This window comes from Acomys minous (genome assembly GCF_964271855.1).
Source record: "Acomys minous genome assembly, chromosome: 17".
Lineage (NCBI taxonomy): Eukaryota > Metazoa > Chordata > Mammalia > Rodentia > Muridae > Acomys > Acomys minous.
Window position 1 is genome coordinate 17763269 of NC_140500.1, and position 23416 is coordinate 17786684.

General features: G+C 42.4%; 2 protein-coding genes across 2 annotated transcripts in view; one reads left to right on the forward strand and one right to left on the reverse strand.

The window, feature by feature from the left end:
* The window catches only part of LOC311587961 (C-type lectin domain family 2 member D2-like), a 101764-nt gene that overhangs the window by 74427 nt on the left and 3921 nt on the right, over window positions 1–23416 (reverse strand). The window lies entirely within an intron of this gene.
* LOC311588634 (C-type lectin domain family 2 member D11-like) lies at window positions 4068–12485 on the forward strand. The gene is made up of 6 exons (XM_084766500.1): window positions 4068–4173; window positions 5239–5331; window positions 9345–9473; window positions 10400–10578; window positions 11159–11265; window positions 12250–12485. Exons 2-6 carry the CDS (start codon window positions 5292–5294, stop codon window positions 12383–12385), a joined length of 591 nt encoding a protein of 196 aa, XP_084622626.1. The 5' UTR covers window positions 4068–4173; window positions 5239–5291; the 3' UTR covers window positions 12386–12485.

Genomic DNA, 23416 nt, shown 5'->3' on the forward strand with positions numbered 1-23416 from the left:
TGTGACGGCCAGGTTAAGAGAGAAAGTGAGAAACAGACACTGTTTTGCAAAAAATTACATTAACACTTTGGCTCAAAGTGGCGCAGATGCACATAGAAAGTGAAACTACAAAGTGGTTTCTTAGTTCTGTTCCTTAAAGGAAAACAGAACAGCCACAGTTTCTAAGTCAGAAGTTCACAGATCCCTATTACCCCTGGAAAAGCAACAAGGCCTCCAGCTGGCTGAAGAAAAACTCAAACTAAAACCCCAGAGAGTGGGTTCTTACAGTAAGGCCTTGCTAAGGGGAAAAAAAGATGGCTCTTTAACACAAACAAGCTTCTCAAAGTCATATTTTCGTAGCCAAGGTAGGAAGCTAAGTCCCTTTGAGAAGGGGCTCTTGTTGGCCTGATTTGCAGACCAGAGGAACTAACACTTACAGATTCAACAACTTCCCTGAGTGGAGAAAGGGTCAGGATCCAATGAAGGAGGCAGGAAAAAAAAGCCCCTCCCTGGAAACAAGAGACAGACTGGGAAGCCTCAAGTATTCGAACTGGTAAGGTCTAAAAAATAAATAAATAAATAAACTCCTTAGGGAAAGGTTTTGAGATTAGAGAAGATTATTTTCTATGTTGAGGAAGACACAGTGACACCGTGCCTCATGCCCAAGCCACGAAACCTCACAGATTCCCAGAGACCAGTCAGGTGCACTGTACACAGGGTGTTTTTTATTGATCTTGCTCTGGAGCAAGGACTGTCCATTCCCCAGAGGCTGAGGAAGGTGGGCGGCCTTGATTCCTTAGAATACAAGATTTTAAAATATATCTTATTAATTTATTCATATTTCATCTCAGTTGTTATCCCATCCCTTCTATCTTCCCATTCCTCCCTCCCTCCCATTTTCCCCTTACTCCCCTCCCCATGACTGTGACTGAGGGGGACCTCCTCCCCCCGTATATGTTCATAGGGTATCAAGTCTCTTCTTCGTAGCCTGCTATCCTTGGAGACCACCAGGCCTCCCCATCCAGGGGACGTGGTCAAATATGGGGCACCAGAGTTCATGTGAAAGTCAGACCCCACTCTCCACTCTACTGTGGAGAATGTCCTGTCCATTGGCTAGATCTGTGTAGGGGTTTAAGGTTTACCACCTGTATTATCCTTGGCTGGTGCCATAGTTTGAGCAGGACCCCTGGGCCCAGATCTGCCCATCATAATGTTCTTCTTGTAGGTTTCTAGGACCCTCTGGATCTTTCTATTTCCCCATTCTCCCCTGCTTCTTTCACCTACAGTCCCAATAGCAAGTCTTCCCCTCTGTCCCAGTGTCCTGGTAAGTGAAGACTTTCATGGGACATGCCCCTTGGGCTAGTGTCCAGATATAAGTGAGTATATATCATTTGACTCTTTCTGCTTCTAGGTTAACTCACTCATTATGATCATTTCTAGTTCAATCCATTTGTCCATAAATTTCAGGAATTCTTTGTTTTTAATGGCTGAGTATTCCATAGTGCAAATTTACCACAGTTTCTTTATCCATTCTTCTACTAAGGGACACTTAGGCTGTTTCCAGGTTCTGGCTATTATGAATAAGGCTGCTATGAACATGGTTGACCACTTTGGAAATCTATCTGGCACTATCTCAGAAAACTGGGAATAAGGCCTCCTCAAGACCCAGCTATTCCACTCCTTGGAATATATGCAGAAGATGCTCCAAGAGTACAAGATTTTTAAAGGCAGAAACCACAAGTGGGACTTTCCCAGCCTTGGTATTACATAATTGAGTAAGAAGCATAGGGAAGTTGGCCTTAACTGATAAAGTACAGGGCAGAAGAGCTTTGAGTCATGCTGCAGGGTGGCGGGGGGGGGGGGGGGTGGGGGGGGCAGGCAGCTCTTTTTCATCTGCTGTAGCTGTTACACTGTAGGTCTCTCCCACAATTGGGTAAGGGGAAGCTGGCCCTAATCTGATAAGGTGAGCTTTTGTTTGGATCTCAGGGAAGTCAGCCTCCTCCCCTCTCCACCCCCCCACCCCCCCACCCCCCCACCGCCCCACCCCTCCCCCCCCCACCACGCGAACTTCTGGACTCCATTTGAGTTTGTGTCTCTTAGCATACAAATAATTGTTTCAGTGACAATTTCAGTCATGTATATCCTCTTTAAGAGAGATCAGAATAAGACAGACTTGGAGAATAAAGAGACTGAGAAAATAGATGCTAAATTAAAGGCCATAGAACCAAGGTTGGAGGGAATCTTTGAATCAAAATAGGGAAACTTCAAAGAAATATGTTTTTCAAGAAATGAGGTTGGCTTTAACATCACTGCTTCCCTAGAGCTTCCAAGAGTCAAGGACAAATTGCTGTATCGGGTTACTTCTAAACAGCGGTAGAGAAGTCCCTTTAACTGAAAACTGCTTATGAATAGAACCTCTGCGTCAGGTGTGGTGGTGTAGACCTTTAATCTCAGCACTTGGGTGACAGAGGCAAGTGGATCTCTGTGAGTCTGAGGCTGGTGTGGACTACAAGGCAAGTTCTAGGCCAGCCATGGTTACACACAGAGAAATCTGATATGGAAAAAAATGAAAAAAAGATTAGCACCTTTGACCTCTCAGGAGACCTAAAACTCAAGTGATTACAATATCATTCAAACCACTCTGTCTTCTTGCATTTTAAGAAGTAGACTTTCAGAGCAGGTCAGGTGTCACCGGAAAATTAAATGGAAAGCACTTACTCTGCATTAGCTGTCCTTCCATTATATATTTCCCTATGGTCCCCATCCTACAGTGGGCAGCACATGTGCCCATTCCCTATGGTCCCCATCCTACAGTGGGCAGCACACGTGCCCATTCCCTATGGTCCCCATCCTACAGTGGGCAGCACACGTGCCCATTCCCTATGGTCAACATCCTACAGTGGGCAGCACATGTGCCCATTCCCTGTGGTCCCCATCCTACAGTGGGCAGCACACGTGCCCATTCCCTATGGTCCCCATCCTACACTGGGCAGCACATGTGCCCATTCCCTATGGTCAACATCCTACAGTGGGCAGCACACGTGCCCATTCCCTATGGTCCCCATCCTACAGTGGGCAGCACACGTGCCCATTCCCTATGGTCCCCATCCTACAGTGGGCAGCACACGTGTCCATTCCCTATGGTCCCCATCCTACAGTGGGCAGCACACGTGCCCATTCCCTATGGTCAACATCCTACAGTGGGCAGCACACATGCCCATTGTAGAGATAAATATTGAGGCTGCTACGAATCTTTGCTAGTCTTGCTCTTTGCAGTGGGCCTTCTGTGGGTCTGCACAAGTGAATGCATACTTATAGCCACATTTACTTTGTCACACAGTGTAGCCTCACTCCCTAAATGTCCCTGTGCTTCTAACAATATGTCTCCTCAACTCAGGCCAGAAGTCTCAGGGGTCTCTGAATCCCAGAATTGCTGCAGGTGATAAGAAAGGACCAAAGGTTCTTGTCACTAGGCCAAGTTTCACTCTGTCCTGGTCCCTGGGCAGGTTCCACTCTGGTACAGAAAAAGGTCTAGTACTTATCTCTGGCTCAGAGTTCTGGAGGTGGAGGAACAGGCCTCCATCTACAGAAGAGTAAAAAGCCCCTCATATTCCAGTGAGCTTGCTTGTGTTAAGTTTCATTTCTAAGTCAGAGAGCTTGGAAAGGGAAACTAAACACAAAGTAAACCAGTAAAGTAACAGGAAAAGTCAGTCTCCAGATGGCTCCAGTTTGCCACCTGGCTGTGCTCCAGCAGGATTTTAGAATGGCTCATTAAATAAATGGCTTCTAGTGACCTGGGGGGTGGAAGAGGGAGGGGAGTTGTGGGCAGGAGGCCTGGGGAGGAAGGAAGAGAGAGAGCGGGATAGGAATGGAGAGAGAGAGAGAACAGGAGGAGAGGGAGGAGGGAGGGAGATGGTGGGAGGGAGGAAGGGAGGAGAGAATGGAAGAGGAGAAAGGAGAGGCCAGAAGCAGGTAGGAAATTGGACTGGGAAGAAGGATCCGTCTTGATGTTGTCAGGTGGGCTTGTGGATGAGCAGCTGTGCTACTGGCCAGATTAAAAGCATTCAGGGCATTTGCTTTTAGCTGCCAGGCTTTTGTCTCAGTCAAGAGAGTGAGGAAGAAGCTGCCATCTTGGAAGTTGGCCATCTTATTACTTAGGTGTGACTCCTCTTCCTATCTGCCTGTCTACTAGAGGTGTGTCTGACTCCTACTCCCTCAGTACCACTCCTGAAGTTTTTTGGGGTTTTTGGTTTTTTGTTTTGTTTTTTTTTAAGGCCAGTATACTAGATATTTAGTGGCCCAGTAAGGATTTTCCTTGCTCTCAAGTCTTTAATATTTTTATTTAAAAATTTTATGTGTATAAAAGTTCTGTCTGCCTGTATGTCTGTGCACCACATAAGTGCATGAGAGGCAAGAAGGTGTGTCTGATCCTCTGGAACTGAGGTTATACAGAAGGGCATGAGCAGCCATGTGTGTCCTGAGAACTGCACTCTGCTCTGCAAGACCAACAAGTGTCTTAAGCAATGAGCCATTGCTCCAGCCCAGCTTGCAGTCAATGTACAGATGTGAGATCACTGCTCTGTCACTGGACTGTGCTGTGTGTTTCCTGATGAAGGTGACAGTGGGCACTATCTTTCTGTCCCCACACCACTGACAAAAACATTTTCATATATGGATGTGTTATATGAGAAATCCTGAATCCAGTCCAGGGTCACAGTCACTCATAATTGGCTCCAGAATAAATGATCCCTTATTCTCTGAGGTGAGAAGTGTGTTCATAAGCACTGACTGTGCACTGTGGGCCTCCAGCTCTCTCTATTCTGACTCTGTCTCCTAGAGATTCTGTGTCTGGGTTCCTTAGCACACAGACTCCTTTGACCTCACCCTGGGTGTCCCCTTCTTAAGTGAAGCCCTCAAAACTCAGAGCTGGAGCAACATGGGGCTCAGCTGCCCGGAAGCTCATTGTCATCTTATTCCACCCTCCAGCACCTGGGGTTGCTCTAAGTTAAACACTCTTGATTTAGAGCATTTAGCAGTTTTATTTCTTGCAGTGACTGAATTTCATGTGACTGTACTCTCCTGTCTTGGGGATGTGTTTCAGCTTGAACCAGATGAGCTCCTGTGCCTAGGGAAGTGAGTAAGCACACTGGAAGGAGGGAAAGTTTGCCAGAGAGGAGGCTTTTTAAAACCGGAACCTCCCAAGAAACACCCAAAGGTCTTTCTTCCTCTCTCAGCTTTCAAGTTTGAATCTCCTTGTAGCTTAAATTCAGCTGCTCAGCTCTGAAAGGAGTGCTGCCGTGTCTTCAGTGTGCATGCTCCCTAACAAAGAAGGCCTGATGGAGGGACAAATGGGTAAGTATTGAATAAAATTCAAAGCAAACTACAAGAGCAGAGAGGAGGTTCACTAGGGAAGGGAGGCAGAGGAGCTGAACCAGCCTGTGAGCCTGTGACAGTGGATCTCTGTGGAAGGGGAGAGTGCAGACAGGACTAGCTGTGAGGTAGTTACATTAGTTCTTCTGTTGGCGCTTATAATACTCAAATAGATCCTGAACAAGAGAATGAACAGTGAGTTTCCTTAGGAGACCCAGAGCCACAGACACAGCTTGTTATTGTTTGGTTGTTGTTTTTGCACTTAGCTTAGTCTTCTCTGGTAAATTACACTCTGGTGACTTGTGCCAGGTTGCTGTAGACCATGCTTGCTCCGCATGTCCCAGAGTGAAGGAACCACAACAGCTTTGCCATGAGCAAGTGACAGAAGTTGCTTGGGAAGCTGGGCTTGTGTTTTGGATCCACTGCAATTAATAAGCATTGTAGAGAGTGGTGTGCGGTGGGAGGCTGAGCCCACCCAGGACCAAACCCTCTGCATTTTGAGCTCATGGTAAATTATGGAAAATAATATAATGAGGGTTTTTACTTCAATCTTCAGAAAGGAAAAAATGTGTTTTGAAAATGTGTATGCTTCATTATATTTCATTCTTTTATCTTCCTTTTCCTTTTTTCCTCTTCCATTATCTTATTTTTTTTCTCATCTAGGAAACGAATATTGGATTTTGAGAGAACAAAATTGATATTTACCAAAGTACAAAATTCATGACAAATGTAAATGCTTATAACTTAAAGCAAGTATTCTCTAACTGAAATTACTATTATGATTATTGCTGTTATTAATGCCTATGAAGATAATGGAGATAATGGTGATAATTAGAATGATGATGATCCCAAGCTGTCCTGGAACTCCTGCTCTCTCTGCTGCAGTAGGGTTGACTTTTGAAATCAAATACTCAAAATGCTCACACAGTGGGAGTATTACCTGTTGGGAATGTGGAGTTCATGTCTAAAGTGCAGCTCTTGTATAACTGGGGGCATTTCACAACTTTACCATTTTTAATTTTTTTTATTATTTAATTAATTTATTCAGATTACAACTCAAATGATATCCCATCACTTGTATCCTCCCATTCATTCCTCCCTCCCTCCCGCTTTCACCCTATTCCCCTCCCCTGGGTCTATGACCTAGGGCAACCTCCTCTCCCACTATATGGTCATAGGCTAACAAGTCTCGTCTTAGTAGCCTGCTTATTCTTTCTTTGAGTGCCATCAGGCCTCTTCACAAAGGGGAAGTGGTCAAATATGGGGCACCAGAGTTCATGTCAAAGTCAGTCCCTGCTCTGCACATAACTGTGGAGAATGTCCTGTCTATTGGGTAGATCATAGTAGGGGTTCAATGTTTACTAGGAGGGGAATACGGTGAAAGCAGGAGGGAGGGAGGAATGGAAGGATACAACTGAGTTATAATCTGAATAAATTAATAAAATTTTTTTTAAATTTTGAAAAAAAGAGACTATGTTCAAAGCACCATTGATCTAAGAGCAGTTATGGATTTGGTAACATAAAGCAGCTCAAAATACAATATCTGCAGCAGGGCATGGTGGCACATGCCTTTAATCCCAGCACTCAGGAGGCAGAGGCAGGCGGATCACTGTGAGTTCAAGGACAACCTGGTCTATAAAGTGAGCCTAGGACAACCAAGGCTAACACAAAGAAACGCTGTCTCGAAAAAAACAAAAAACAAAAACAAAAACAAAAACAAATCAAACAAACAAACAAAACTGCAACCAAACCAATATCTGCTTTTATTTGGCAGAAGTTTAAAAAAATTAAATGGAAAACTTGTGGTTTAGATTAGCTCTCAAGCAGAAACAAATTGGTGACACCTGGAGCTATTAAAAACAAACAAACAAACAAACACAGCCATGACTCTTAGCTTCAGGACAGGTGCTTTTATGGCTCACAACTCTAGAGCTTGCTGAGGATCCAAGCCTGAGGAACATTTGAACACTGTGTTAGCAATGGTCAGGGGCAAGCATGTGGTCCAATTTGTCCCTTTTTAAAGCCCCGTAGATGCTCAGTAGAACTGACTGATATTGTCAATGTTTTGGAGTATTTGGGTTGTGGCAAGTAGTGAAGTAAAAATTTTTATTGGAATCTCCAAAGTCACGGTTAATACTTATTTTATGGAAACACAGGTTTTCATCTGTGTGAATATGTGGATAGCAGGGCCAGGGCATATAGTAAGTGCATTCTCATCTTAACAAACTGACAATCAGCTGTCTTTTCCCAACCCTGGTAGCAGTGAATATATTTAATGCAGGCTTTGATAGCTAGGATATATTCAGGTATTTGGCCCCTTCTTCATCTTCTTCTTCTTCCTCTTCTTCTTCTTCCTCTCCTCTTCCTACTCCTCCTCCTCTTCCTCCTTCCTTTCCTCCTCTTTCTTCTTTCTTCTTTTTTAACATTGAGCTCCCAGAAATCTCAGGTTGTTCTACATACACCTTCTTTTTTATCTATGTTTGCAAAAATTGGTTTTCACACCCTCTTTGTGGAACTCAGAAAAGAGAGGTTTGTTTGTTTGTTTGTGTGTTTGTTTCACTAGGCCAAAGTCCAAATGTTTCATTTTTTTCTAATGTGGATAAGGGTTTTGGTATTATACCTGAACATTTTTATTAAAGACAAGTTCACAGAGATTTTTTTTCTATTTTTCTCAGATAGTTTTATAGTCCTAGGTTTCATGTGCTCTTTCTATAGGAGGGAGGAGAAGTGAGCTTTCAGCACATGGGTAGAGAGATTGTTTCATGTTCTGTGCTGGAAAGATAGGTGGAAGGTGCGTGCAGGAAGAATCAGGATGAGACATGTGCAGTGTGCGCAGGGCAGCCAGAGCTGTCTCATGGGAAGATTACAGGTCAGGGCCAGAGGTTTGATGTGTTCCTCAAGTTGTTTTATTACTTGAAAATTACTTAGTGCTGGAGAGATGGCACATGGTGAAAAGCACTGTCTGCTCTTGCTGAGGACACGATCAGTTCCTGGCACCCTCATGGCCCCTCACAACTGTCTGTCACTCTAATTCCAGGGGATTCAATGCCGTCCTTGGCTATCAAGCATGCACACAAACATATATCAAGCAAATCACCTATACACATTAAATAAAAATAATTCTAGAAAGAATGAAATCACCCTGATAATTTCTTTGAAATGATGAATATATGTGTGTATGTGTGTGTGTGTGTGTGTGTGTTTGGAAGAATTCCTTAAACTGTTAACTTGTGAAGATATTTTCTTATTTTAGACAAATATTAATTTTTTACATGATTTTGGTAAACTTGTTAAAATGCTCCCATATTTCACCCATTAGTTATGTCAATGTGTTCTATTTCATCCACGTTTTATTATTTAATTATCTTACTAGGTTCTTTGAGACTAGTATTTATGTAGCCCAGGTTGAGTTCAAAGTTCCCCAGTGAACAAGGGTTTCCTGTACGCCTGACTCTCTAGCTTCTGCCTCCCTAGCCCTGGAAATACAACAGTACCAACACGTGTGTCTCATTGGCTGCAGCAGGAGCTATACAGGTGGCTGTAAGCTGCCCTATGTGGGATCTGGAAGCCAAACTTGGGTCCTCTAGAAGAGCAGCCTTAACCTCCCAGCCATTTCTCAAAGGGCCTACTGATCCCTGGCCCCTTCCCCACATTCATGCACACAGTGTTTCCCTCAGTCCTAAACAGGCTATCCTTATAGACTAAATCTATGGGTAGTTTTTGTTGTTGTTGTCTGTTTTCCAACCTGATCTTCTCTCTTTCTGTTTGTTGCTCTTTCACTGGCCTTTAGTTCAATAACTGGAAGACTCTATGGCAGCAATTCTTTCCTGTCCTCTAGTCTTCTGTGAGCCATGGACATCATTTACAGACCAGGGCCTTCTGTGACAGTGTGTGTGGTGGCAGAGTACAAACCAAATCTATAGATGATTCTGAGTAAATTTATTTTTTTCCTTAAAAGTTTTTTTAGATTGATGTTCTCGTATTTATATTTTCAGGTAGCAACTTTGAAGATGAATATCTCACTATCACCTCCCCTGTGCCTCCTGTTAAGCTTTACAGCTGCTATGTGGTGATCATGGTCCTCAGTGTAGCTGTAGTTGCTCTTTCTGCTGTTGCTTTGTCAGGTAAGTGACGTTTTCTCTAAATTCTGCAGCATTCTGTCCACATTCATGCTGTCAGTAAATACTTACTGATCCCTGGGAGCCAGGCACTGTGGGAAGGGCTCCAGGGACAATACACTGGAAATTCCTGTTCTTTAGGATCTTAGGCTACAGCAGGGAGATGCAGTGAAGGAACAGCACGGCTGTGGTGTGCACAGGAGGCCAGGCTCAGCATCGCTGGGAAGGTGACATTAGCAACCTGTAGACAGAGATGCAGAAGACATAAGTCCACCAGGGGGAACTATTCAAGGCAGAGAACAAGTGAGCAATACCCAAAGGACAAACCTCAAGGAAGTGTGAGCACAGGGAGGAGTAATATGGCCAGGAAGATACATGTCTCCCCATTACCCTTGGTTTTAGTTACCATATGCAACTGTATTTTGGAAGGATTAAATAAAAGTTTCTGAAGTAATCAATTTATAGGATATTACAAGCACACTTTTCAGCATAGTGTAAGAAAATCTTACACCTCCTTTTAGGTATGTGAACTGTCTTTTAGTGCCACATGTCTGCACTGTATCCACTACCTTCCCCATAGTTCTCACTGGTATCTCAATTATTGGACTGACTGTCACAGTAGGTGTCCATGCAGAGTTCATGTTGCTCTAGTAACTCCTGTGGTAGGAAAAGATCATCCAAAGCACAAAAGTAATGACATCATAGACATGCATGTCCAGGGAGCCCTGTTGTCAGTAAGCACCAGACAGGGAATGGGACTCGGCCCTGAGGTGGGAAACCTTTAGATAAAGGCCATCGTGCTCCTGAGAGGATTCTTTCAGATCCGTTAGGAAAGGTACAATCAAACTACACTTCACAGCTGAGCTCAGGGGGTTATGCTCAAAAGAGACAAGACATGCTCCTTACACTTTTTTGTACTGTCTAAATTTTAGTAAGAAAGACTGAGCAGGCCCCTGTCAAAAAGGCCTATGCTGTTTGCCCAAGAGACTGGATTGGATTTGGAAGCAAATGTTTTTATTTTTCTGAATACACAAGTAACTGGACATTCAGCCAGGACTCCTGCATGGCACTAGAGGCCCAACTAGCTCAATTTGACAACATGGAGGAGCTGGTAAGAAATGATCATGGGTTGGCTGGTTTGTTTCTCCTGTTTAATATGTATTGCCTTGAGATAGGGAGGTTAAAGATGAAGCATGAGGAAGGATCCCACCCCAAGCAGATGGAGACATGGGGACATGTGAGTGTGTGCCGTTTGCTGATGGTAACACTTCTGACTGCAGCCCTGAGACATTAAAGGAACATTCTCTCATGTAGTGCTCATAGCCAGTCTGGAAGGTCACATATGCCATTATGCTGAGACACCTAGTACTCATGAGTGTTTTCCTCTAAGCTGGCACATGTTGCATTCTGAAGGGGACAATTGTTAGTAACTGGAAGAGGAGGCTTACCCAGGAACTATCCCAGCCACAGAGGGATGTGTCATTAAACTTGGTACTTTAATTCAAAGGAGGCACTTTAGAATTACAGTTGTCTACCAGATCCACTCAGAAGTAGAAGTCATTACAGCTCCAAACTCTGTGACCCTCACTTATGCCCTCCTGTTATCTCTAGAGGAAGCTGTGGAGTGCAGACCCTCAGGTGTCATCTGAAACAGAGGGACACATGTTTTCACTTTCTATGTTTTATGACAGAATTTCCTAAGAAGATACAAGGGGACTTTTGACTACTGGATTGGCCTACACAGAGAGTCCTTAGAGGACCCTTGGACATGGACAGACAGCACTGTTTATAACAACTTGTAAGTTTGCAGACCACTTTTCCTTCTACTGAGTTGATGTGTAGTGATGTGTGTTAGCTGTGTCTATGAGATATAAATGGCTGCATCATGTGCAGACAACTATACTGGGAAGGAAAAAATAATAAACCCTTGGGTTGGAAGAGTGCCTGGGAGGTAGGGTGTGTGCTTACATACAGGAACCATTCCCCAAGAAACTCCACATCCCCACAAACTCAAATCCTTTGGATGTTCTCCCATATATTGGCCATCATTTTCAAAACCTTTACTTAGTTGGGTTTCACTCAAAATCTTTAGCATGATGATGGTATCTGGGGCAGCTATTTTCTGCTCCTTCACCAATTAAGAACTTTATGTTGTTGATAAATGCCCTGTGTGGGATGTAGACAAAACTCCAGATGAGCAGTGAGGGCCTGAAACCCTAGGAAGCCATTGCAGAACCACAAGCCTGTGACCCATCCATCCACTATTTGCATGGCTGCCCCTGTTCATAGAAGCAGAGACTGCAAGGGCATTGGAAACCTCCCCTAAAGTCATGTCATCAGAGAGCACCCAAGGCAGTGCTTGAGTGTGAACATAGCTGTTTTACTGAAATGATAAATCACAGATGCATTCACATCCATCATTAAAGCCCTTTCAACAATTTACTAAGAAGTGGGTTCCCCCTTTGGAAAATGCTTCAAAACAGAGCCGAAAATCCCCATCAGTGAGGCCATCATGGTAGCAGTCCATTTGAACATGGCAACAAGCACCAGTTCAGTGCTTTGTACACACCTTACAGAGTTCATCGTGGACAATGACAAAGGTGTGGTGTTCACATAGAACCCTAGGAATATAAAAGACACTGGGTGCAAAACTAGTACAGGGCTCTGCCTTTCTGTGATTCTACTCATATTACAAATAAGCAGGTGAGATGGGTGAGATTTCATTGCAGAAGTGGATGCACGTCTGGGCTCTGCAGACTCACTGTTTCTGGTTTATTTTCAGGCTTCCCATCAGGGGAGTGGAAGAACATGCCTACCTGAACAGCAATGAGATCAGCAGTGGCAGGGACTATGCAGATCGGAGATGGATTTGTAGCAAACCCAACAGCTATGTCCTCTACTGCCAAAATCCTTCTTAGTCTTTGCCAAGAGATGGTTTTAGCCATTATCTACAGTTGCTGCTCTTTCCCTGTCTTCCCACCTTGATATCACAAGGAACTGAGAATATTTCTTTTTTTTTTTATTTAAAACAAGTTTATTTCTCTCCCATCAAAACTTTAGCTTCCATGCTTATCTTAGAGGTAAGCAAATCCACAGAACCTCACTAGGGAAGTTTGGCCATGTGTATCAGAAAGGCAAGACTTAATGCATCTAACAGCCTTACTTTTTAAAATTTGTTTCAAGAATCAATTAAAGACACATACACCATCTGATTGACAAAGGTGACTATTGAAAACTTAGTCAAATTCTCTAAAACAAGAAAGATAAACAGTATAAAAGATTGTTTGAAAGACGTCAACACAGGCATTAGGAGACAGAACACTGGTCAACAATATAAAAATATATATAGACAGAGTAATGTTAAGAAAATGGCAGTTTTCCAGCCTAAGTGTCCCTCAATAGAAGAATGGATAAAGAAACTGTGGTACATATACACTATGGAATACTATTCAGCTATTAAAAACAAGGAATTCCCGAAATTTGTGGATAAATGGATTGAGCTAGAAATGATCATAATGAGTGAGTTAACCCAGAAGCAGAAAGACTCAAATGGTATATACTCACTTATATCTGCATATTAGTCCAAGGGGCATGTCCCACGAAAGCCTTCACTTACCAGGAAACTGAGACAGAGGAGAGGACATTCTAGTGGGACTCTAGATGAGAGAATCATGGGAGAAAGGCAAAGTAGAAGGATCCAGAGGGTCCTAGAAGCCTACAAGTAGAACATTATGATAGGCAGATTTGGGCACAGGGGTCCCGCTCAAACTAAGGCACCAGCCAAGGACAATACAGGCGGTAAACCTAAAACCCCTACCCAGATCTAGCCAATGGACAGAACACTCTCCACAGTAAAGTGGAGAGTGGGATATTACTTTCTCACATACTCTGGTGCCTCACCTTTGACCATGTCCCCTGGAGGGGGAGACCTGGTGGCACTCAGAGGAAGGACAGCAGGTTACCAAGAAGAGACTTGATACCCTATGAACATACACAGGGGGAGGTAATCCCCCTCAGGAACAGTCATAGGGGAGGGGAATAAGGAGAAAATGGGAGGGAGGGAAGAATGGGAGGATACAAGGGATGGGGTAACCATTAAGATGTAACAAGAATAAATTAATAAAGGAGAAAAAAATAAAATAAAATAAAATAAAATAAAAAAAATAAAATGGCAGTTTTCAACCAGAACATGAAGGATATCACATCATTTGTACACATGTGTATGTGTTCATACATGTAAGTCTAGGAAAACATACTAAGGGATTCACATTGTCTACTTCAGTGGTTTTCAACTCTTCTAATGTGTCGACCCTTTTAATGTTCTTCATGTTGTGGCATACTTTAATAACTGTTTTTTAATACTGTTATGAATTGTAGCATGTATGCAGGGTATCTAATATGAAACCCCCAAAGAGGTCACGAGCTATAGGTTGAGAACCACTGATCTAATTTCAAGTGATTTGAACTTTCTTTTTTATATTATTTATTTTTTATTAATTTATTCAGATTACATCTCAATTGTCATTCCATCACTTATATCCTCCTATTCCTCCCTCCCTCCCACTTTCACCCTATTCCCCTCCCATAGGTCTGTGACCAAGGGGGACCTCCTCTCCCACTATATGGTCGTAGGCTATCAAGTCTCATCTTGGTAGCCTGCTTATTCTTTCTTTCTGTGCCATCAGGCAGGGATCGATTAAATAATGCTTTGTTGACTCTAAATTTTCTTAATGTGAATGATGAAGGGACGTCAGCTGCGGAGAGACATTGGATAATAGAAAAAACTGAGGAATTGGGGCAACCAATATTCTTCAAGGACTTGGAAAGTATGAAATGGAAACCTGCAGTAGTTTTGAGATGGGGTCATGGGTATGCGTATGTTTCCACAGGGAGTGAAAATATATGGCTACCAACTAAACTTATAAAGATTAGATCTGACCATATAGCAAGTGAATCTTAAGAGCTACCTAGTTCTTTACAGCTTGACAATGTTCCTTACAGCTTGGAGAACTAATGCCCTCTTCTGTCCTATTGGTGTATATGCAGGTAGAGCCCTGTATTTGCAAAAAGCAGGACAATGCTGAAGACAACAGACAGCATGGGTGATTTAACCCCAAAAGCATGCCTCTGGCACCTCGAGCAAGATGCCTCAAATGATGTTCCCTTAAAAAATTATACATGTACTAACATACCTGTACTAATGATTTCTAAAGTCTGCTTACTTTCAGAGCAAAAAACAGAACAATTATGAAGATCGAACTTCTGCCTCTGGCACTACTGCTTCTTCCAGAAATTGCATACATATTAACAATAAATCGGCTAGCCAAAAGGATCGATCCCAAAAGGACTGGACAAAAACAGCTAGCTTTTCCAGCGCTTGGCCAATATATTATTTTTCTTGGGTACCTGAAAAATATTTTTCTCGTAAACAGCATCAAGTAATTTTGAGAACATGATGCCCCCATTCCCAGTAGGTGGGATGGGTGTTTTTTGTGGGTTACCAATGTTCATCTTTGCCTAACGGGATTATTTACAATTAATAAAAGTTCATTTGGAGATTTCTTTCTTCTATCTTTCTTTCTCTCTTACTTTCTATCCCTTTTAATATTAAGGAAAAGGGGGGAAGGAAGGGAGGATACAGGGTTGTAAAATAAAGGTAGATTATTGAATCTACTAACTTCAAAAATTCTATATTGGTAAGGGAGGATACAGGGTTGTAGAATAAAAAGTAGATTATTGAATCTACTAACTTCAAAAATTCTACATTGGTATTGTAGATTGATGGAAATTTAAGACTTTTGATTGATAAAAATTTAAGACTTCAACTTTTGCTTCACATTGATATGAACTTAAATTGTATATTCCATTCATTTTTGCCTTATGTATTGTATGTTATATGTTGACAAAATATTGTATATTGTATGTTAGAAATTTAAGTTCTTTTTGTTCAATGTTTGTTTAATGTATTATACATGTACCACTAATGTCTTATAAAAAACTGTTTGGATCATCGGGGATAAAAGTTGGTATTTAGTTACGTAGAAATCCTATTAGATACTCACTTTGTTATAGAGCAGGTTTGTTTAATAGCTCGTATGTGTCTTCAAAGGAATAGATTGATAACTGTAAGAATAGATAGATTTGCTCTTCAAACTCTTCAGAGATCCACAAAATATGACATTTAATGATGAGGGCTTTCCTGACAGAGAGAGACATCCGCTCCTGGCCGCCTCTCCATTTGCATCATTAAAGATGGGGACTTCAAGAGACGCTGGTGACAGAATGGTCACTAGACGGAAAAACTGCTCTGCTACTGCTCTTATCTCTACGGCTGATGACAGGCTGACTGTCTGCAATGATCAACAATGATGCTGGAAAGTTGACTGTCCAGCTTTGAAGAGACTAGATGGACCAGACCGTCGGATTTCCTGCTTCAAAAAGCAGTTCGTTGGATGTTTTGGGCCGATAAGGCTGAAGACTGATTGCCCCAGTGAAGGAGAGAATTCAATGACTTTCCAGGCAGTCTGCTCTCTCTGTACTGTGCAACTTGGAAGTTGCCTGCCAGCACTTCCTTTATTAGATAGATTTTCCTTCTTGGGTCTCTGATGGGATTGAAGACTAGATAGCCACAGTGTTACTAGAAGCTTTAGTCTAAGAATTAAAAACACATTTATAGATTAATAATTGCAATTTCTCATGAAAGAAAAGGACTCTCTTTGGTAGGATAGTGGTATACTTTCCCTTAGGTTAACAAATATAAAAAGACTTTGTTATGTCTTTTTGTATGTCCTGATAAGTATGTATATATGTATATATGTGTATATAGTTCTTAATTTTTTAAAAGAGAAGGGGGATGTGTGGGAAAGATTAAGCTTTGTCACAGGTGGAAGCAATCTTGGCGGGCTTTACCCTTGAGGCACACCATGAATACCTTGTGAGAGACTGTTTGGAGCCTTCCTGGGCTTGGAATTCAGAAAGCCTACCTGGGAACCCCACCGTTGCTATTGTTTTCCTAATTGACCCTGAATCCTGGGACTAAAGACACCATACCCTGCAAGGAAATCATTTCTAGGCCATCAGCCCCTGGGGACTGTCCTGACTCCTGGAATCCTACAGCTTCCTTTCCCATAATCCTCCTTTCCTAACAAAAGAAAGAAAACTGCTCTCTTATCTGGATTTTATTATAGAGAAATGCCAGAATTGTAGACCATGATATGGTCAAAATAATTTTTTGGTACCAAAATCTTGATCATGAGCTTCATATAATTCATTCTCTCTCTGTCTCTCTGTCTCTGTCTATCTCTCAAACACACACATGCATGCATGTACACACACACACACACACATACACACACATTAAATCTATGTAAACATAAGCTGGCTCTTATTACAGCCACTCAATGTCTACCATTAAATAATCTGGCAACCACGCTGGGCAGTGGTGGCACACGCCCTTAATCCCCATACTCAGGAGGCAGAGGCAGGCAGAACTCAGCCTGTGCAGAAGCATGTGCAGAAACGGGAGTACAAACTGATACTGATACAGCCAGTAACTTAAACATAGACCTGTCATGTGACCCATCTATGCCACTCCTGGCTGTATAAGAAGAGCACTCCACATCCCACCACAGAGATGCTCATACATCCATATTTGCTGCTCCCCTATTTACAGTAGCAAGGAGCAGGACCTGACCTAGATGGTTCTTCAACTGGGAAACAGATAATGTAAGTGTATTTTATGTACAAAACAGAATGTTATTCAGCTGTAAAGAAAACTGAAATTTGTAGGAAAGTAGGGGAACCTAGAAAGTATAATACTAAGTGAGGTCACTCACACTCCAAGGACAGAAACACACTGTATTCCCTCACACACAGTCCCAACCTGTAACGTATCGTGTGGACAGCTGTGAGTGTGAGCATGTAGACAGGATCACAAGGAAGAGTGACATAAGGAGACAGAACATGACACAGTGAAGGCAGAGGGCACACAAGTCGTTAAAACAGTTATAAAGAGAATTGTTTTTCTAGTTTCAACTCTGTCATTGTTTTCCTTTTTTGTGGCAGATAAGTGCATACAAATGTGACTGACAGTGAAAGTCTAAAACCATAACCAAAGCTCCATGACTTCAGAACGGCTATTCTAACTGTGTGGAAGGTTATGAGAGACATATGATTCGGGCTTGGTGAGTGTTTGAGTGGCTGTGTTGATGGAGCTGTGTGGTGTGCTTATCTGTGAGTCAATTACAATAAAACGTGTGTGCACAAGTATGTAAGCGTGTGTGTGTGTTGGTGTATGTGTGCATGTCTGCAAGTGTACATGTATGTGTATGCATGTGTGTCTTGGTGTATGTTTGTGTAAGATACTCTGAATGCAGCAAGGTGACAGAGAACAGCTTAGAAAAAAGACACTTTTTTTTTAATACTTTCACCTTTTTCTTCCTTTAACAAATTAGAACGAATGTGCTGCTCCTTCAAAGGTCCAATGAGTTTCAAGAAACAAGTGATTTTTGAAACAAAATATTAAGTACCAGAAATGACTCCCCAATTATTTTTAGTGGAGATGATTTTGTTATAGTTGCCCCCAGTTCTCATACCCAGTACCACAGGGGATGGAAAACAGCATGCATATCCAAAAATAGAAACAAATAGTGTAATCATGTAATTATGAACACAGTTTTTCAGGAAACCCATACTCTTTTACTAAAACAAGTAAGCAATCAGAGAAAAATTGAAGTGAAGAGAGAAGGGAGAAATAAAAATAAAAGAATGAAACAGTTTCCAAATACAGAAGACAATTTAACAGAAATCTCACAAGATACTCCATTTCCATAATTTACCACAAACCAAAGTGCCAGTCCCCCAATCTTTTGAATCACAGTGGATCTGAAAGCCACAAGGCCCAGAGATGACATGCTCAGCTGGAAACAGTGAGAGCTGTGTACTTAGAGTTACCTTCACTCTGGGGCATAAAGACATGAACTGCCCTTATCATCCAGTAGGGACAAATGATTAATTATAGGCATAAGGTGTTGTGCAACTCAGATGCTGACTTCTGTAGCCCCTGGTTGTAATCTTTGTCCTGAGAATCCCCTGTCTCAATCTTGTATAAACGCTGCTCCCCAAGTGTCCCGTGATATGCCAATAAAGCAGTTTACAGCCAGTTGCTGACCAGGGGAGAAAATGGGGCTGGACTTTCTGCCAGCCAAGGGAGGAGAATTAGAAGATAAAGTCGGGGGTTCATGCAGGGGAGGGGGTCCAAGAGGACCAAGAAGGAGCTGGAACAGGGAAAGCTATAAGGTACAACTATCTCTGGGATGCAAGCCAGGAGGAAGCCAGATTAATTTAGAGGGTTAAGAGTAGAGTAATAAGTGCTCAGTGATTGTGCTGTGAAGTTATTTTCAAACAAACGTAAGAGTCTCAGTTATTTGTGTGACAGCCAGGTTAAGAGAGAAAGTGAGAAGCAGACACTGTTTTGCAAAAAATTACATTAACACTTTGGCTCAAAGTGGAGCAGATGCACATAGAAAGTGAAACTACAAAGTGGTTTCTTAGTTCTGTTCCTTAAAGGAAAACAGAACAGCCATAGTTTCTAAGTCAGAAGTTCACAGATCCCTATTACCCCTGGAAAAGCAACAAGGCCTCCAGCTGGCTGAAGAAAAACTCAAACTAAAACCCCAGAGAGTGGGTTCTTACAGTAAGGCCTTGCTAAGGGAAAAAAAAAAGATGGCTCTTTAACACAAACAAGCTTCTCAAAGTCATATTTTCGTAGCCAAGGTAGGAAGCTAAGTCCCTTTGAGGAGGGGCTCTTGTTGGCCTGATTTGCAGACCAGAGGAACTAACACTTACAGATTCAACAACTTCCCTGAGTGGAGAAAGGGTCAGGATCCAATGAAGGAGGCAGGGAAAAAAAGCCCCTCCCTGGAAACAAGAGACAGACTGGGAAGCCTCAAGTATTCGAACTGGTAAGGTCTAAAAAATAAATAAATAAATAAACTCCTTAGGGAAAGGTTTTGAGATTAGAGAAGATTATTTTCTATGTTGAGGAAGACACAGTGACACCGTGCCTCATGCCCAAGCCACGAAACCCCACAGACTCCCAGAGACCAGTCAGGTGCACTGTACACAGGGTCTTTTTTATTGATCTCGCTCTGGAGCAAGGACTGTCCATTCCCCAGAGGCTGAGGAAGGTGGGCGGCCTTGATTCCTTAGAATACAAGATTTTAAAATATATCTTATTAATTTATTCATATTTCATCTCAGTTGTTATCCCATCCCTTCTATCTTCCCATTCCTCCCTCCCTCCCATTTTCCCCTTAGTCCCCTCCCCATGACTGTGACTGAGGGGGACCTCCTCCCCCTGTATATGCTCATAGGGTATCAAGTCTCTTCTTGGTAACCTGCTATCCTTCCTCTCAGTGCCACCAGGCCTCCCCATCCAGGGGACGTGGTCAAATATGGGGCACCAGAGTTCATGTGAAAGTCAGACCCCACTCTCCACTCTACTGTGGAGAATGTCCTGTCCATTGGCTAGATCTGTGTAGGGGTTTAAGGTTTACCACCTGTATTGTCCTTGGCTGGTGCCATAGTTTGAGCAGGACCCCTGGGCCCAGATCTGCCCATCATAATGTTCTTCTTGTAGGTTTCTAGGACCCTCTGGATCTTTCTATTTCCCCATTCTCCCCTGCTTCTTTCACCTACAGTCCCAATAGCAAGTCTTCCCCTCTGTCCCAGTGTCCTGGTAAGTGAAGACTTTCATGGGACATGCCCCTTGGGCTAGTGTCCAGATATAAGTGAGTATATATCATTTGAGTCTTTCTCTTTCTGGGTTAACTCACTCATTATGATCATTTTTAGTTCAATCCATTTGTCCATAAATTTCAGGAATTCTTTGTTTTTAATGGCTGAGTATTCCATAGTGCAAATTTACCACAGTTTCTTTATCCATTCTTCTACTAAGGGACACTTAGGCTGTTTCCAGGTTCTGGCTATTATGAATAAGGCTGCTATGAACATGGTTGACCACTTTGGAAATCTATCTGGCACTATCTCAGAAAACTGGGAATAAGGCCTCCTCAAGACCCAGCTATTCCACTCCTTGGAATATATGCAGAAGATGCTCCAAGAGTACAAGATTTTTAAAGGCAGAAACCACAAGCAGGACTTTCCCAGCCTTGGTATCACATAATTGAGTAAGGAGCATAGGGAAGTTGGCCTTAACTGATAAAGTACAGGGCAGAAGAGCTTTGAGCTTTGAGTCATGCTGCGGGGGGGGGGGGGGGGGGCGGCTCTTTTTCATCTGCTGTAGCTGTTACACTGCAGGTCTCTCCCACAATTGGGTAAGGGGAAGCTGGCCCTAATCTGATAAGGTGAGCTTTTGTTTGGATCTCAGGGAAGTCAGCCTCCTCCCCCCTCCACCCCCCCACCCCCCCACCCCTCCACCCACCCCCACCCCTCCACCCCCCACCACGCGAACTTCTGGACTCCATTTGAGTTTGTGTCTCTTAGCATACAAATAATTGTTTCAATGACAATTTCAGTCGTGTATATCCTCTTTAAGAGAGATCAGAATAAGACAGACTTGGAGAATAAAGAGACTGAGAAAATAGATGCTAAATTAAAGGCCATAGAACCAAGGTTGGAGGGAATCTTTGAATCAAAATAGGGAAATTTCAAAGAAATCCAAACTGGAACTTACAGGAACACAAAAACAGGTAGTTTCAGATGGGAAAAAAAAAAAGAAAGAAAAAGAAAAGAAAAACCTGCAAAGTCTTGAAGAAATTGCAGAATGGCAGCCCATTAAGACTAGGTAGAAAGCCGGGCGTGGTGGCGCACGCCTTTAATCCCAGCACTTGGGAGGCAGAGGCAGACGGATCGCTGTGAGTTCGAGGCCAGCCTGGTCTACAAAGTGAGTCCAGGACAGCCAAGGCTACACAGAGAGACTCTGTCTCGAAAAACCAAAAAAAAAAAAAAAAAAAAAGACTAGGTAGAAAAGATTTGGCTATGGGCCAACATGATCAGACTGGATACTGTATGTGTATTGCCAAGGTTCAGTTACTGGATGAAGGTCTACATGCTAAAGTAAAAAATGAAGATCCTGTTTGGTATTGCCTTGGAACAAGTTCATACAATGGATTGTATGCTCCATTTTGCAGAGTTTGGAGAACTGAAATATATGCACCAGGCCATAGGTTCATATTCAGAATTCCAATAGCCGTTTGCCTTAAATACGGGAGAGACTGATTCTAAGATGACACATTTGTTAGAGGCAGTGACTATCTTGGAGGTGCCTTTGCAAATTGGAGCTGCTGGTGTTTCAACATGTGTATCCATTGAAAATGAAACCTTTTTTTAGACATTATGACATGAAACCTGTTACAGATATAACTTAAATCCTATAGGTCAAATAACTATAAAAAATATCTAACAATAATTTTTAAAAGGTCATAAAATAGGATGGGACTGTAATATATCCCCCAACATAAGTTAAATAACAATATATTGATTTAAATTTTTTTTAAATAAGACAAGTAACATGCCTGCTAAGATACACTGAATTTTAGAAAGGACTGCCGAATTAGATAAGCATCTAATTTCAAAATGGAAAACAAAAACGTGTTGCACTGGGGAGGAGAATATGCTCTTGTCTCAAGAGGAAACAAAAAGCTACATAATCCATCCAAACTGGTGGAACTCAGATTTGACAGGGGGAGAACTCTTGAAATTCTTGGCTTCAGACAGATGGGAAGAAATCAAGAAGACCAAATAGGACTAGTAATATAATTTGCTGAACAGTCTACATGGGAATAGCTCTGAGACTGACTGAGACATAAAAATGTCTCCAATCAACTGCATAGCCAATAAATCTTTGGCTACAAAATCCTCAGGACTTATTATGTCAGTCTTTTAAATGGCATAGATAAAAACTTATTGTAAGTTATACAGTCCAAACTAAATTATATAGAAAAATAAATGCCTTACCTGCTCAAACATTGTATTGTATTGTACCCTATTCCTCTTGGCAAGTCAGTATTTGTCAACTGTCTCTTTTTACCCTGCACCAAATATACTTAGGGCAGATACCCTACGAAGATTCCTGGAGTAACGACCTCATCTAGCTATGCGCTTATGTGAGCTTAATGGTCTCCAGGGCAGAAGGAAGACTTCCAAATAGTGGCCAGATAAAGTCAATTTTAAGATTTTCCTAAAATGACTCAGACATACTTTTTCTCAAGAAAAGACATAACCTGAATCATAATTCAGAAAGTCCTTAATAATGCCCCAGGAGGTGTCCTGGGTATGATTCCTGCAATTTATAGACCCTTAGCTTGGAGGGCCCTCTCTCTCTCTCTCTCTCTCTCTCTCTCTCTCTCTCTCTCTCTCTCTCTCTCTCTCTCTCTCCCTCCCTCCCCTGTGTATACTCTCCTCTCTCCTTTTGTCCCAGCTCCCTGGTTTGTCTCTCTTTTATCTTTAAGTTGGATAGAACTTTAGTGAATTAAAATCTACCTCTTTGACTCTCAGCTGTTTTTGCTTAGACCAAGGCAAGAGGATCTGACCAGAAAGCTGGTCCCTGCTGAGGAGGTCTTCCCTGTGACAGGTTTTCACGACCGAGCCATCCTCACCTATCCTCCAGAAGGCTGGAAAAAAACTGCCACCAGATTCTCATCTCAGCCTCCCCGAAAAAGAACCCACAGGTGTGGTGTGTGTGTGTGTGTGTGTGTATGTGTGTGTGTGTGTGTGTGTGTGTGTGTGTTCTTCCCCAGAGACCCTCTTTACCTAGAAGTTCCACTTTACCTCTCCAGCCTCTGGCCATCAGATTTCTATTTAACCAATCAGAAGATGAGAGAAGTGTATTTTTACAAAATACTGAGGCAGGTGAAGAGCCATTAAAAAAAAAAAAAAAAGTAAAGCCAGCAATCAACTCCCTGTACAGAAATCAACATTTGAATAAT

Coding starts and splice junctions, on each gene's coding strand:
- LOC311588634 (XM_084766500.1), top strand. CDS start 5,292: ATGCTCCCTAACAAAGAAGGCCTGATGGAGGGACAAATGG. Junction 9,474..10,399: donor TTCTGCTGTTGCTTTGTCAG/GTAAGTGACGTT, acceptor TCTAAATTTTAG/TAAGAAAGACTGAGCAGGCC. Junction 11,266..12,249: donor AGCACTGTTTATAACAACTT/GTAAGTTTGCAG, acceptor GTTTATTTTCAG/GCTTCCCATCAGGGGAGTGG.